This window comes from Mandrillus leucophaeus, unplaced genomic scaffold, assembly GCF_000951045.1.
Source record: "Mandrillus leucophaeus isolate KB7577 unplaced genomic scaffold, Mleu.le_1.0 Scaffold39, whole genome shotgun sequence".
NCBI classification, from domain to species: Eukaryota; Metazoa; Chordata; class Mammalia; order Primates; family Cercopithecidae; genus Mandrillus; species Mandrillus leucophaeus.
In genome coordinates, this window is record NW_012104142.1 from 3,652,821 (window position 1) to 3,668,819 (window position 15,999).

The 15,999-nt window shown below is 43.1% G+C and overlaps 1 protein-coding gene and 1 pseudogene across 4 annotated transcripts in view; one reads left to right on the forward strand and one right to left on the reverse strand.

Moving 5' to 3' along the window:
• The window catches only part of ASCC1 (activating signal cointegrator 1 complex subunit 1), a 123,707-nt gene that overhangs the window by 95,737 nt on the left and 11,971 nt on the right, over positions 1–15,999 (reverse strand). For all 4 annotated transcript variants that reach the window (XM_011991100.1, XM_011991099.1, XM_011991101.1 and 1 more), the window contains exons 4-5: positions 13,980–14,077; positions 8,172–8,350 (exon numbers count right to left, since the gene is read on the reverse strand). In XM_011991100.1, coding sequence (XP_011846490.1) covers positions 8,172–8,350; positions 13,980–14,077 — 277 coding nt within the window. The remainder of the gene's footprint in view (positions 1–8,171; positions 8,351–13,979; positions 14,078–15,999) is intronic.
• LOC105547476 lies at positions 1,332–5,612 on the forward strand (annotated as a pseudogene).

The following is a 15,999-nucleotide window of genomic DNA, read 5'->3' on the forward strand; positions in this document are numbered from 1 at the left end:
CCCAGCTAATTTTTGTATTTTTAGTAGAGACGGGGTTTCACCATGTTGGCCAGGCTGGTCTTGAACTCCTGACCTCAAGTGATCCACCCGCCTCAGCCTCCCAAAGTGCTGGGATTACAGGCATAAGCCACCGTGCCCGACCTGGTTTTGAATACTTCTAACACTGCATGTCCATGTCTCACTGTATTCTAACACCTAAGACTACCATTAGCAATATGGACCTGATCGAAAAAAGGAAAGGAAAAGGAGAAAGGGAAAGGGAAAGGGAAGTAAGGAAGAAAAGAAGAAAGAATATTGTAAAAGTTTTCACCCAAAACATTTTCACTTTGCCACAACTTTCAAAGCTACCCTTTATCTACTCTTTACCCTCCAAATAATACTAACAACTTTAACTGGCAGTAAAGTACAGCAGGAGTAGCAGCTACCATTTATTAAATGCTTATTATGCATCAAGTACCACGCTGAGTTCTTTATGTCATCTCATACATTTATTTTGAGACAGGGTCTCACTCTGTCACCCAGGCTGGTGTGCAGTGGCACAATCATGGCTCACTACAGGCTTGACTTCCTGGGCTCAAGCATCCTCCCACCTCAGCCTCCTGAGTAGTTAAAACTACAGATATGTGCCACCACTCCGAGCTAATTTTTTATTTGCTATAGAGACAGAGGCTGCCTAAATGGCCCAGGGAAGTCTTGAACTCCTAGGCTCAAGCAATCCTCCAGCCTTGGCCTCCCAAAGTGCTGAGTTTAGAAGGCCGAAGCTACCTTGTCCAGCCAGTCATCTCATTTGATCCTTCCTACAACCCTCCCAAGTAGGCTATAAAGATTTGGAGAATTTCATTTGTCCAAGTCCACACAGACTGAAGAACTCAAAATCAGAACTAAGTCCATCTGTCTCAAGAACCAAAGATATTGGTCAGGCGAGGTGGCTCATGCCTGTAATCCTAGCACTTTGGGAGGCCGAGGCAGGTGGATCACCTGAGGTCAGGAGTTTGAGACCAGTCTGACCAATATGGAGAAACTCTGTCTCTACTAAAAATAAATACAAAATTAGCCAGGCGTGGTGGTGCATGCCTGTAATCCCAGCTAGTCAGGAGGCTGAGGCAGGAAAATTGCTTGAACCCAGGAGGCGGAGGTTGCAGTAAGCTGAGATCACACCACTGCATTCCAGCCTGGGCAACAAGAGCAAAACTCCATCTTAAAAAAAAAAAAAAAGAACCAAAGATATTAACCATTGTTCTATTTTATTCCAAATGTTTTATTTCTGTCTTCACTACAAGATTAAGAAAGCACAGCCTTTCCATCTGGCAGCAACTATCAGGTAAGCCAAGATGAGTGCATATAAGTATATCCAGGAGCTATGGAGAAAGAAGCAATCTGATGTCATGTGCTTTCTCCTGAGGGTCTGCTGCTGGCAGTACCGCCAGCTCTCTGCCCTCCACAGGGCTCCCCACCCGGCCTGATAAAAGTGCGCCAATTGGGCTACAAGACCAAGCAAGGTTACATTATATATAGGATTCGTGTTCGCTGTGGTGGCCGATAACACCTAGTTCCTAATGGTGCAACTTACAGCAAGCCTGTCCATCGTGGTGTTAACCAGCTAAAGTTTGCCTGAAGCCTTCAGTCTCTTGCAGAGGAATGAGCTGGATGCCACTGTGGGGCTCTGAGAGTCCTGAATTCTTACTGGATTGGTTAAGATTCCACATACAAATTTTTTGAGGTTATCCTCACTGATCCATTCCACAAAGCTATCAGAAGAAATCCTGACACCCAGTGGATCACCAAACCAGTCCACAAGCACAAGGAGATGCGTGGGCTGACATCTGCAGACTGAAAGAGCTGTGGCCTTGGAAAGGGCCATAAGTTCCACCACACTATTGGTGGTTCTCGCTGGGCAGCCTGGAGAAGGCACAATACTCTCCAGCTCCACTGTTGCCACTAATGTAAGTAAAGTTTGTAAAATTCATACCTAATAAACAATTTAGGATAGTCATGTCTGCTTACAAGTGTTATTTGTCTGTTAAAGCTAGTCTGCAGATTGTTTCATGAATGCTTTGTCAAAGTAAGAAAGTTAAAGTGCAGGCTGGGCGCGGTGGCTCACGCCTGTAATCCTGGCACTTTGGGAGGCCGAGGCGGGCGGATCATGAAGTCAAGAGATCCAGACCATCCTGGCCAACATGGTGAAACCCTGTCTCTATTTAAAATATAAAAATTAGCTGGGCGTGGTGGCAGGCACCTGTAGTCCCAGCTACTCAGGAGGCTGAGGCAGGAGAATCGCTTGAACCCGGGAGGCAGAGGTTACAGTGAGCCGAGATCACACCATTGCACTCCAGCCTGGGCGACAGAGCAAGACACCGTCTCAGGGGGGGAAGAAAAAGTTAAAGTGCAATAATGTTTGAAGACAATAAGTGACGGTGTATCTTGTTTCTAATAAGAAACTTTTTTCTCTTTGCTTTATCTTATTAGGAAGTTCTGTGTCAGTGTATAAAACATACTGTGTGGTATAATAGGTTTAAAATAAATTCTTTAAAAGAAAAAAAGCATAGCATGGACATATACACGCAAAAAAATGAACCTTGACCTAAATATTGCATCTTGTGCAAAAAAATTAACTGAATCATAGACCTAAATATAAAAAACCAAAACTATAAACATTCTAAAGAAAACTTTCATATTTGAGGGTTAGGAAAAAAATTTTCTTTTTTCTGAGACAGAGTTTCACTCGTTGCCCAAGCTAGAGTGCATCTCAGCTCACTGCAACCTCCGCCTCCCAGGTTCAAGCAATTCTCCCGCCTCAGCCTCCCTAGTGGCTGGGATTACAGGTGCCCACCACCATGCCCAGCTAATTTTTTCTATTTTTAGTAGAGATGGGGTTTCACCATGCTGACCAGGCTGGTCTCAAACTCCTGACCTCAAGTGATCCACCCACCTCGGCCTCCCAAAGTGCTAGGATTACAGGTGTGAGCCACCATGCCGGCCAGGAAAAGTTTTTTTCTTTTTTTTTTTTGGGACAAGTCTCGCTCTGTCGCCCAGGCTGGAGTGCAGTGGCCGGATCTCAGCTCACTGCAAGCTCCGCCTGCCGGGTTTACGCCATTCTCCTGCCTCAGCCTCCCGAGTAGCTAGGACTACAGGCGCCCACCACCTCGCCCGGCTAGTTTTTTGTATTTTTTAGTAGAGACGGGGTTTCACCGCGTCAGCCAGGATGGTCTCGATCTCCTGACCTCGTGATCCGCCCGTCTCAGCCTCCCAAAGTGCTGGGATTACAGGCTTGAGCCACCGCGCCCGGCCGAAAAGATTTTTTAGGCATAACATCAAGAGTACAACCCATACAAAAAAAAAAAAAATCAATAAACTAGTCTTTATCAAAATTTAAAACTTTTGCTCTACAAAAGACATGAATAAGAGAATGAAAAGACAAGCTACAGATTAGGAGAAAATATCTGCAAATCACATATACTCGAAAGGACTTGTATCAACAATAGATATATAAAGAACCCTAAAAACTCAGTGATTAAGAAAACAATCCAGCTGGGCGTGATAGCTCACACCTGTAATCCCAGCACTTTGGGAGGCTGAGGCAGGTGGATCACGAGCTCAGGAGTTCAAGACCAGCCTGGCCAATACGGTGAAACCCTGTCTCTACTAAAGATACAAAAAATTAGCCAGGCATGGTGACACGTGCCTGTAATCCCAGCTACTTGGGAGGCTGTGCCAGGAGAATCGCTTGAACCCGGGAGGCAGAGGTTGCAGTGAGCCAAGATCAGGCCATAGAACTTCAGCCTGGGCAAAAGGGCGAGACTCCATCTCAAAAAAAAAAAAGAAAGAAAAGGAAAGAAAAGAAAAGAAAAAAACCCAATTGTTGTTGTTTGTTGAGACAGTCTCACTGTCACCCAGGCTGGAGTGCAGTGGCACCATCTTGGCTCACTGCAACCTCCATCTCCTGGGTTCAAGTGATTCTCGTGCCTCAGCCTCCTGAGTAGTTGGGATTACAGATGTACGCCACCGTGCCTGGCTAATTTTTGTATTTTTAGTAGAGATGGGATTTCGCCCTGTTGGCAAGGCTCGTCTCAAACTCCTGGCCTAAAGTGATCCACCCACCTCCATCTCCCAAAGTGCTGGGATTACAGGCATGGGACACTGCACCCCGCCAAACCACCCAATTGTAAGACAGGCAAAAGACATGAACAGACACCTCACCAAAGATAATAAAAGGATGGCAAAAAAAGCACATGAACTAATGTTCAACACCATTAGCCATTAAAGAAATGTAAATTAAAACCACAATAAGATGTCACTACACAGCTATTAGAATAGCTAAAATAACAAATAGTGATACTATCAAATGCTAGTGAGGATGGAGAACTGGAATTCTCATAAATTGCTGTTGGGAATGCAAAACAGTACATGCATTCTGAAAAATGGTTTGGCAGTGTTTCGTAAAGTTAAATATACACCTAGCATACATCACAGCAACCCAATTCCTGGGTATTTTACTGTAAAGAAATGAAAACGTATGTTCACACAAAAACCCGTACACAAATGTTTACAGCAGTTCTAATCATAATTGCCAAAAACTGCAAAAACCCAAGTGTCCTCCAATGAGTGAATGGATAAGCAAACTTTAGCACACCCATAAAGTAAAATATTACCCAGAAATAGTAAATGAACAAACTCCTGAGATACACACAACTTGGATGAATCTCAAAAGCACTATGCTGAGTGAAAGAAGCCAGTTACCTACTATATGAATCCATCTATATGACACTCTCAAAAAGACAAAACTACAAATAATAAACAAAACACACATAAACACAAACACACACATACACACGACAAAACTACAGTGAAGAAGAGATTAGTGATTGCCGGGGTTGTGGGTGAGGAAGAGGTGACTATAAAGGGAGAGTATGAGGGAGTTTTTGGGGTGGAATTGTTCTGTATCCTAATTGTGGTGGTGGTTACAGAAATCGAAACATGTTTTAGAATTCATAGACATGGGCCGGGCGCAGTGGCTCAAGCCTGTAATCCCAGCACTTTGGGAGGCCGAGACGGGCGGATCACGAGGTCAGAAGATCGAGACCATCCTGGCTAACACTGTGAAACCCCGTCTCTACTAAAAAATACAAAAAACTAGCTGGGCGAGGTGGCGGGCGTCTGTAGTCCCAGCTACTCGGGAGGCTAAGGCAGGAGAATGGCGTAAACCCGGGAGGCGGAGCTTGCAGTGAGCTGAGATCCGGCCACTGCACTCCAGCCTGGGCGACAGAGCGGGACTCTGTCTCAAAAAATAAAAAAAATTTTAAAAATTTAAAAATAAAAAAAAAGAATTCATAGACATGTATACCCCAAAAAAGTCCATTTTAATTATAATAACTTTGAAGATAAAATTGAAAAAATTTAATTCTTCAGAGGATAACTGGTTAAATAGGTGTTTAAAAAGTTACAGTCTTATCTCTTACTGTATATCAAAACATATTCTAAATGAACTAAAAAGCTAAATGTAAATTATGAAATAATACTGATCTTTTTTTTTTTTTTTTTGAGACGGAGTCTCATACTGTCACCCAGGCTGGAGTGCAGTGGGATGATCTCTGCTCACTGCAAGCTCTGCCTCCCGGGTTCAGGTCATTCTCCTGCCTCAGCCTCCCGAGTAGCTGGAACCACAGGCACCCACCACCATGCCCAGCTGATTTTTCTTTATTTTTTTTTAGTAGAGACGGGGTTTCACCATGTTAGCCAGGATGGTCTTGATTTAGAGACGGGGTTTCAACATGTTGGCCAGGATGGTTTCTATCTCCTGACCTCGTGATCCGCCCACCTCGGCCTCCCAAAGTGCTGGGATTACAGGCGTAAGCCACTGCGCCCAGCCTGATCTTCTTAATATATATGATGCTCCTACAAATAAATTTTTAAAAAGAATACTCCCAGAGAAAAATGGGTCAAGACATGAATAAACAGAGTTAAGTAAAGGAAAACGCTTTATCTCACAAATAATTGAATAAACAGTAAAGCAATGAGACAGTATTTTTTGTCAACTGAAATACAAAAAAAAAAAAACTTTAAAAGAATGATAACATCCAGTGTTGGCAAAAGTGGGAAAGGAAACCTAAAGAAAACTCTAGTTTGGAGCATAAAGTGCTGTAAGATTTCCTGAAGGTAATCTGGATGTCTATACATTATCGAAAAATTCATACACATACACATAAACTGTTTTTTCACTTCCAGGAATTTAAGTAAAATAACCCACTAGTGCAGAAAAATGTATTCAGCATACACATAACAAAATACAAATTTAAAAAGTTAAATAATTATATATCCATATAATAGAACAGTAAGTAGCCATTACAAAACCAAGTCACCCGAACAGTTAATGAAATCAGATTTTGTGTGTGTGTTTTTTGTTTGTTTTTTGTTTTTGAGATGAGTTTCATTCTTGTTGCCCAGGCTGGAGGGCAATGGCGCTATCTCGGCTCACTGCAACCTCTGCCTCCCTGGTTCAAGTGATTCTCCTGCCTCGGCCTGCTGAGTAGCTAGGATATGAGTCACCACGCCCAGTCTAAATTTTATTTTTAAAATGTATGTGAGTGGACCAGGCATAGTGGCTCACGCCTGTAATCCCAGCACTTTGGGAGGCCAAGGAGGGCAGATCACCTGAAGTCAGGAGTTCGAGACCAGCCTGACCAACGTGAAGAAACCCCATCTCTACTAAAAATACAAAATTAGCCAGGCTTGGTGGCGCATGCCTATAATACCAGCTACTCAGGAGGCTGAGGCAGGAGAATTCCTTGAACCTGGGAGGCAGAGGCTGCGGTGAGCTGAGATGAGTCACTGCACTCCAGCCTGGGAAACAAGAATGAAACGCTGCCTCCAAAAAAAAAAAAAAAAAGTATGTGAGCGTACAGACACACTGATACACACACATATATAGTAATGATGTCACGGCATCTCTCAGTAGTGGAATTATGGATGATTTTTTATTAATCTTTTCTGTATTTTCTAAATTTCCATAATAAACATATATTGCTTTCATACATTTTTTTGAATCAATATACATTTTTTAAAATCAACTAACTGATATCCAAAATGAGTTTAAAACTTGTTTTCTAATCTGGATTATCTGCTATTATCCTGGTCACAAGCATTTCACTGTTATCTAAGTATGGCAATTCTATATGCAAATTTGTCTTTTAGTTACTAATCTCAAATGAGCCATGACTGCCCAAAGGCAGAAGATCTACAGATAATGGTATCTCATTAACATTACCACCCAAAAGATGCAGAATAGTGTGTCTATTAGGATGAGCATTTTGTGTCTTAAATTTTTTTTTTTTTTTTTTTTTGAGATGGCATTTCACTCTGTCTCCCAGGCTACAGTGCAGTGACACGATCCTGGCTCACTGCTTGGCTCACTGCAACCTCCATCTCCCAGGTTCAAGCAATTCTCCTGCCTCAGCCTCCCAAGTAGCTGGGATTACAGGCACGCACCACCAGGCCCAGCTAATTTTTTTTGTATTTTTAGTAGAGACGTGGTTTCACCATGTCGGCCAAGTTGGTCTCGAACTCCTGACCTCAAGTGATCTGCCTACCTCAGCCTCCCAAAGTGCTGGGATTACAGGTGTGAGCCACCACACCCAGCCCGATATGTGCTAAAATTTTTTTTTTTTTTTTTTTTGAGACGGAGTCTCGCTCTGTCGCCCAGGCTGGAGTGCGGTGCCGGATCTCAGCTCACTGCAAGCTCCGCCTCCCGGGTTTACGCCATTCTCCTGCCTCAGCCTCCCGAGTAGCTAGGACTACAAGCCCGCCACCTCGGCCCGGCTAGTTTTTTGTATTTTTTTTTAGTAGAGACGGGGTTTCACCGTGTTAGCCAGGATCGTCTTGATCTCCTGACCTTGTGATCCGCCCATCTCGGCCTCCCAAAGTGCTGGGATTGAGCCACCGCGCCCAGCCTGTGCTAAAATTTTTTAAAGACATTTCTGTAATATACAGAAACTTATGAGCTGATATGTCCATACACTTTTTTTTCAGTTCAATATTATACGAAGTCATAAGAAATAGTTATCTTTTTTGTTGGGGGAAGAAGTTTATAACTCCCTACTGTTTGATTTATGAACCATTTTTGTATTCTTTTTATATTCAACTTTTTTTTTTTACCTTCTTGTTTTGTGTGTGCTTACCATGGAGCACTTCGCCAGTACTTCCTCCTGGAATCTCAGGAATCCTTCCTGAACCTCAACTTCATTGAGGAAAAAGGCAAGGAAGTGAGTGAAGGGCTGCTTTCTTCTAAAAGTGTCCAAAAGAACATCAATCCGTGTTCGGGCTGAAATTACACCATTTCGATGCTGGCCAGTGATTACTGTAAACAAAGAACAAAGGGTAAACATGCTCAAGGACCCCCAAATGCTTATAAAATATGGGACCTCTTGATACTGTCATTTCTGAGAAGCTAAAGCAGTTCTGAATGCATATATGAATCTAAACAGGGGACAATAACAAAGAAAACTGCTAATTAATTCAATGTAAGCAGAATGAGGCTTAAAAATAGAATACCCTTAAGACAGCATATAAAGTAGAAAAATGAATTCAAATACTACAAAGCAAACCCTTGCTGACAGGAATGTAAAATGGTGTAGTCACTATGAAAAAGTTTGGTAATTTCTTAAAAAGTTGAACACAGCTGGGCGCGGTGGCTCACGCCTGTAATCCCAGCACTTTGGGAGGCTGAGGTGGGCAGATCACTTGAGGTCAGGAGTTCAAGACCAGCCTGGCCAATATGGCAAAACCTCGTCTCTACTAAAAATACAAAGATCAGCTGAGCATGGTGGCACATGTCTGTAATCCCAGCTACTTGGAAGGCTGAGGAACAAGAATGGCTTGAACCGGCGAGGTGGAGGTTGCAGTGAAATGAGATCGAACCCCTGCACTCCAGCATGGGCAACAGAGCTAGACTCTGTATCAAAAAAAAAAAAGTTGAACATAGACTTACCATATAATCCAGAAATTCTACCCTTAGGGATACCCAAAATAAGTAAAAACAGAGAGAAAAAGGAAAGAAAAAGGAAAGGAAAGGAGGAAGGAAAAGAAAGGAAAGAAAAGGAAGGAAGGGAAGGAAGGGAAGGAAAGAAAGGAAGGAAAGAAAGAAAAGAGAGAAAGAAGGCAAGGCATGCTCACGCCTGTAATCCCAGCACTTTGGGGCAAAGGCCAGAGCAGGAGGATTGCCTGAGGCCAGGAGTTCCAGACAGCCTAGGCAATTTACTGAAACTCTGTCACTACAACAACAACAACAAAAAAAGCTTCTGATGTTCCATTGCCTGAGATTTCAAAACAGACAAGACCAGATCCTTGTCTAGAGGATTAAAACCTACTAGATCATTTCCTTCTCTGATTTCTGTAATTTAAGAGACACAAAAGAAATGGATAAATGACAGCAAATATCACACCACTGCAACTGCAGACTTGACTTCACATCACAACTCAATTTACTCTAACCAATAAATTTGGTTTTTCTATATACTTTACTTCTGCACAAAATCAATAAGCTAGTTTATTTATTTTATTTTATTTTCGAGACAGAGTCTTGCTCTGTCGCCCAGGCTGGAGTGCAGTAGCGCGATCTCGGCTTATTACAACCTCCGCCTCCCAGGTTCAAGCGATTCTCCTGCCTCAGCCTCCCAAGTAGCTGGGATTACAGGCATGCGCCACCACCGCCTGGCTAATTTTTATATTCTCAGTAGAGACAGGGTTTCACCATGTTGGCCATGCTGGTCTCGAAATCTTGACCTCGTGATCTGCCCGCCTCGGCCTCCTAAAATGCTAGGATTATAGGCATGAGCCACCAAACCCAACTTTGTATTTTTATTTTTATTTTTTGAGACGGAGTCTTGCTCTATCGCCCAGGTTGGAGTGCAGTGGCACGATATCGGCTCACTGCAACCTCCATCTCCCAGGTTCAAGTAATTCTCCTGCCTCAGCCTTCTGAGTGGCTGGGATTGCAGGTGTGTGCCACCACACCTGGCTAATTTTTTTTTTTGAGACAGTCTCACTCTGTCACCCAGGCTGGAGTACAGTAGCACAGTCTCAGCTCATTGCAACCTCTGCCTCCCAGGTTCAAGCGATTCTCCTGTCTCAGCCTCCTGAGTAGCTGGGATTACAGGTGCATGCCACCATGCCTTGCTAATTTTTGTATTTTTAGTAGAGGCTGGGTTTCACCATGTTGGCCAGGATGGTCTTGATCTCCTGACCTCATGATCTGCCCACCTCGGCTTCCCAAAGTGCTGGGATTACAGGCGTGAGCCACTACGCCTGCCTAGTTTTTATTTTCTCTTCTTTGTTTTTTCTTTTTTTTTGAGACAGAGTCTCGCTCTGTCACCCAGTCTGGAGTGCATTGTGTGATCATGGCTCACAGCAGCCTCGACTTTCCCATATCAAAAGATCCTCCCACCTCAGCCTCCCAGGTAGCTGGGACTACAAGCACGTGCCACCACACCCAGCCAATTTTTGTATTTTTTTGTAGAGATGGGGTTTTGCCATGTTGCCCACGCTGACCTTGAACACCTGGGCTCAAGTGATCCTCCCACCTAGGCCTCCCAAAGTTTTAGGATTACAGGCATGAGCCACCAAGCCCAGCCTGACACACTCGTTTTCCACACTGCAACATTTGTGCTTTCTAAGTTGAAATGGAATCTTTATAGCCTGTCTACCCTTTTCTGGATAAGTTCTGGAATGACTCTAGTATATTAAAATGGCTAGGGTCTCCAGATTTACACCACGTTATAATTTTACTGCAATAAAAAATATTATATAACTTACTACACAGATAGAAAAAACAGGGAACATATAACAAGTGTTAATAGCAATTATGTTTGGGGTTAATATTATAAGAGACTTCCATTTATAACTTATATATAATTTCTGCAAGCTTTCTCTTTTTTGAAAGCATGTACTAATTTTATAATAAGAAAAAATTAGGGCCGGGCGTGATGGCTCATGCCTGTAACCCCAGCAACTCTGGGAGGCCAAAGCTGGCTGATCACTTGAGATTGGGAGTTCAAGACCAGCCTGACCAACATGGAGAAACCCCATCTCTACTAAAAATACAAAATTAGCCAGGCATGATGGCGCACGCCTGTAATCCCAACTACTTGGTAGGCTGAGGCAGGAGAATCACTTGAACCCAGGAGGCAGAGGGTGCAGTGAGCCAAGATTGTGCTGAGCCGAGATCGCGCCAATGCACTCCAGCCTGGGCAACAAGAGCGAAACGACGTCTCAAAAAATAAAAATAAAAATAAATAGATGAAGTAAGGTTTAATGCAATTATAAAATGACTTTGGTACTTGTAACTCGAACGTTACAACTTAAGGAAAATAAACTTTTGCACTTGTAATTCTAATAAACTGAACGTTTACTTTAACAAAAGTCCTTCCAAATGATGTTAAAAGTTCTAATGCTCGAGTTTGCTGACATTACCAAGGAGCTAGAGAAAACTGTCACTGCACTGGTCAATATGGGAGCCCACATGCAGCTAGTTAATCAGAATTCAGTAAAAGTAAAAACTCAGTTCCTGTCACACTAGCAATATTCCAAATACTCAAAGTCACATGTGACCAGTACCTGACATATACAGCTCCTGTGCTAGACAGCACGGATATAGAACATCCTCACTATCACAGAAAGTTCTTTTGGACAGCACTGCTGTAAAGCCAGTTGCTACTTATCTGCTGTCAAGGTGATTGTTTTTTTTTGTGTGTGTGTGTATGACAAGGTCTCGCTCTGTCACCCAGGCTGGAGTGTGGTGGCATGAACACAGCTCACTGCAGCCTCAACCTCCTGGGCTCAAGCGATCCTCCCACCTCAGTCTCCCAAAGTGCTGGCCTAACAGGTATATGCCACTGTCCCCAGTCAAGGTGATCATTCTTACATAACATAAAATGAAAAAGAGTACTTACAATTTTTTCTGCAAAAACAATACAGTCTATTAACAATTATGGAAAATGAGGCTGAGTGCAGTGACTCATGTCTATAATCCCGGCACTTTGGGAGGCCAAGGAGGATCGTTCTGCCCAGGAGTTCAAGGCCAGCCTGGGCAACATAGTAAGACCCCATCTCTACAAAAAAATATTAAAAATTAGCTGGGCATGGTGGCAAGTGCCTGTAGTCCCAGCTACTTGGAAGGCTGAGGGAAAAGTATTGCTTGAGACAGGAGTTCAAGGCTACAGTGAGCTATGATGGAGCCAATGCACTCTAGCCTGGGCGACATGCTACACTTTGGGAGGCCAAGGCAGGCAAATGGCTTGAGTGCAGAAGTTCGAGACCAGCCTGAGCAACGTAGCAAAATCTTGTCTCTACAAAAAATACACAAAAACTAGCCAGGTGTGATGGCACGTGCTTGTAGTCCCAGCTGTGCAAGGCTGAGATGGAAGAATTGATTGAGTCCAGGAGGTAGAGGCTGCAGTGAGCTGTGATCATGCCACTACACTCCAGCCTGGGCAACAGAGACTCTGTCCCCCCAAAAAATAAAATAAAGGACTAAAAGGCTGGGCATGGTGGCTCATGCCTATAATTCCAGCACCTTGGGAGGCTGAGGCAGGCAGATCACTTGAGACCAAAAGTTCAAGATCAGCCTGGGCAACATGGTGAAACCCTGTCTCGATAAAAAATAAATAAAAATTTTTAAATGAATAAAGAAAAAGAAAATGGGTTAATGAATTATTGGAGGTTGCTGCACTCTTTGACTTTAAAAAAGTTCCATCAGCCGGACACGGTGCTCATACCTGTAATGCCAGCACTTCAGAAGGCCAAGGTGGGAGGATCACTTGAGGCCAGGAGTTCGAGACCAGCCTGGCCAACATGGCAAAATCCTGTCTCTACCAAAAAATACAAAAATTAGCTGGATTCAGTGGTACACGCCTGTAGTCCCAGCTACTCGGGAGGCTGAGGCAGGAGAATCGCTTGAACCTGGGAAGCAGAGGTTGCAGTGAGCTGAGATTGCACCTCAGCACTCCAGCCTGGGTAACAGTGAGACTGCCTCAAAAAAAAAAAAAAAAAAAAAAATTCCATCCTTCCAGAATGAGTTTACAGTTTTGTCCTAACAATGCCCCTCACTCAAAGCCATTGTACAACAAAAGCCTATGCCCTTGGTTCACACCGAGGCTTGGTACAGACACTTTCTAACTTGATTTATACTGCTAAACTATTTTTCCTTATCAGAACAGTTATTTGAGTCAAGTTACATTATTTTAATCATTACTCTTATAATTTCCTTTCTGGTCTATAAAATCAAGGGTAAAAAACTGAGAACACAATGGAAAAGGCTGAACTCCATTTCATATTCACTGATCTCATTGATTTTTCTCTAATTCTAACTGGAAACAATTCACAAGTCCATTTCAAAGTACCAAAGCATAAAAAGAAATCTCCTAATACACAGTGAAATCTGGAAGTTTTATTCCATCAATGTATGGTAAAGTGTAAAACTAAGGCCCAGGTACTCAATCAAGATAAGGTTATATAATTCTATATTTCCTCATTTGGGAGATTGCTACTGATAAAACATAAAAAAGCCCACAGCTGGCCGGGCATGGTGGCTCACGCCTATAATCCCAACACTTTGGGAGGCCAAGAGGGGAGGATCACCTGAGGTCAGGAGTTCGAGACCAGCCAGGCCAACATACAGAAACCCCGTCTCTATTAAAAATACAAAATTAGCTGGTGTGGTGGCACATGCCTGTAATCCCAGCTACTAGGGAGGCTGAGGCAGGAGAATCACTTGAACCCGGGAAGCGAAGGTTGCAGTGAGCCGAGATCGTGCCACTGCACTCCAGCCTAGGTAACAAGAGCGAAACTCCGAGTCAAAATTTAAAAAAAGAAAAAGCCCATAGCTATAGAACCCCACAGAAAACATAGCTACTAAACCCTGCAGTTGGTTACATTATTCCATAAACATGCAAAAGTGACTTCAAATGTAACTTATATGTACTGAGTCTCACCAATTTCCCCGTCTTCTCCAGGTTTAGGAATGCTAATAGAAGTTTTGGTCTCCATTTCTATTTTCTTCCTAGTGTCCCCTCTCCTTCCAACTATATGCCTGTAACATAAAGAAAAAGTAATTAAAAGAAGATTAAGTCAAAATGTACTAAAATAAAGAACCTCATCACGTTTAAATCCTTTGTGACTAGAGATACTCCCTTACAGAAAAGTGATTCAGTAAAAGCCCAATATTTGTGGAAGAAATTACAAGTCAACTAGCTTTAGAACATGCTGCATTACAGTCATTGGTAAAAATGAGTTTTTGGCCCTATAGCCAATTCAATGCATAGATAGAAAAACCATGCCCAACACCCGTTTGCTTCTCAAAATTAGATTTAAAATCTGGGTCTGCAATTCAGTGAAAGAAAAGCGGGCCAGCAAGTACAGTGGCTCACAACTGTAATCCCTGCTACTCAAAAGGCTGAGGTGGGAGAACTGCTTGAGACCAGGAGTTTGAGACCAGCCTGGGCAACAGAGTAAGACCCTGTCTCTAAAAAAATATTTTAGGCTGGCCGCAGTGGCTCACGCCTGTAATCCCAGCACTCTGGGAGGCTGAGGCTGGCAGATCACCTGAGGTCAGGAGTTCGAGACCAGCCTGGCCAACATGGCAAAACCCCATCTCTACAAAAATACGAAAATTAACCCGGCGTGGCAACAGGACGCCTGTAATCCCAGCTACTTGGGAGGCTGAGGCAGGAGAATCACTTGAACCCAGGAGGCAGAGGTTGCAGTAAGCTGAGATTGCACCACTACTCCAGCCCGGGCAACAAGAATGAGACTCTGTCTCAAAAAACAAAATTTAAAAAAAATTTTTTTAAATAGAAAAATAAGAATATCTGAGGACTCATGGCAACAGTGAGCTACAGGCAACTCTCGACTACCCCATGAAGATGGGACATGAGCTCACAATCCCCATCACTCCCACTTCAATCACTTATTGACTCATTTACATTACTTGCCTGGACTTCCAAGTATACATATTCTGACAATCCAAAGTTATCTTCTGGAACCCACAGTCATTTGATGTGTTCAAGTGAATGAGACTACTGAATCCCAAGAGAGAAGTTTCAGAGTCTATAAAGCACTAAGAGGCCATCACAGGGCTACAGAGTTAAGAGAAAGAACTCCTTGTCATCAACGTTATTTCAACCTCTATGACTTCAATTACAGTACCCAATACCACGGATGACTATGTCTAAAACTATTGGTTTGTTTGTGCATGGGATAACAAAGCCCAATTATTTCCCTTAGGATCTATTACAGTAAGCCAGTTTTTAAAAAATAAGATATTTAGAAGATTGGAAGTCTGTAATTTCCAAGTGGTTTTCCTTGTGTGGGGATGGAGATTGTAGGGCACCAAACTCTGTCGGGCCTTTGTCTTCCCACCTTATCAATTAGGAGTGCTTTCCATTGGGCTCCAGTTTATTACTATGTGGCTAGTGAACAAGCCTATCACAAAAAGCGTGGCTTAAAGTGCTATTAATAATCCAGGCTTCAGCACCTTAGAAAGCAAAGTGGTTGAGGTTTAAAAGGCTTTAGAATCAAACAAACCTTGGAACTCATATAACCACTGTAAGCCTACTTCTTCACTTATCAAAATGAAGTGAGAGGCTGATGCAGAAGGATCCCTTGAGCCCAGGAGTTCAAGGCTATGGTAAGCTATGATCACACCATGGCACTCTGGCCTGGATGACAAAGTGAGATCCTGTCTCTAAAAAAATAAAAATAGGCCAGGTGCAGTGGCTCACGCCTGTAATCCCACACTTTGGGAGGCCGAGGCGGATGAATCACTTGAGATCAGGAGTTCAAGATCAGCCTGGCCAACATGGCGAAACCCCGTCTCTACTAAAAATACAAAAATTAACACATGCACACGTATGTTCATTGCGGCACTATTCACAATAGCAAAGACTTGGAATTAACCCAAATGTCCATCAGTGACAGACTGGATTAAGAAAATTGGCACATATACACCATGGA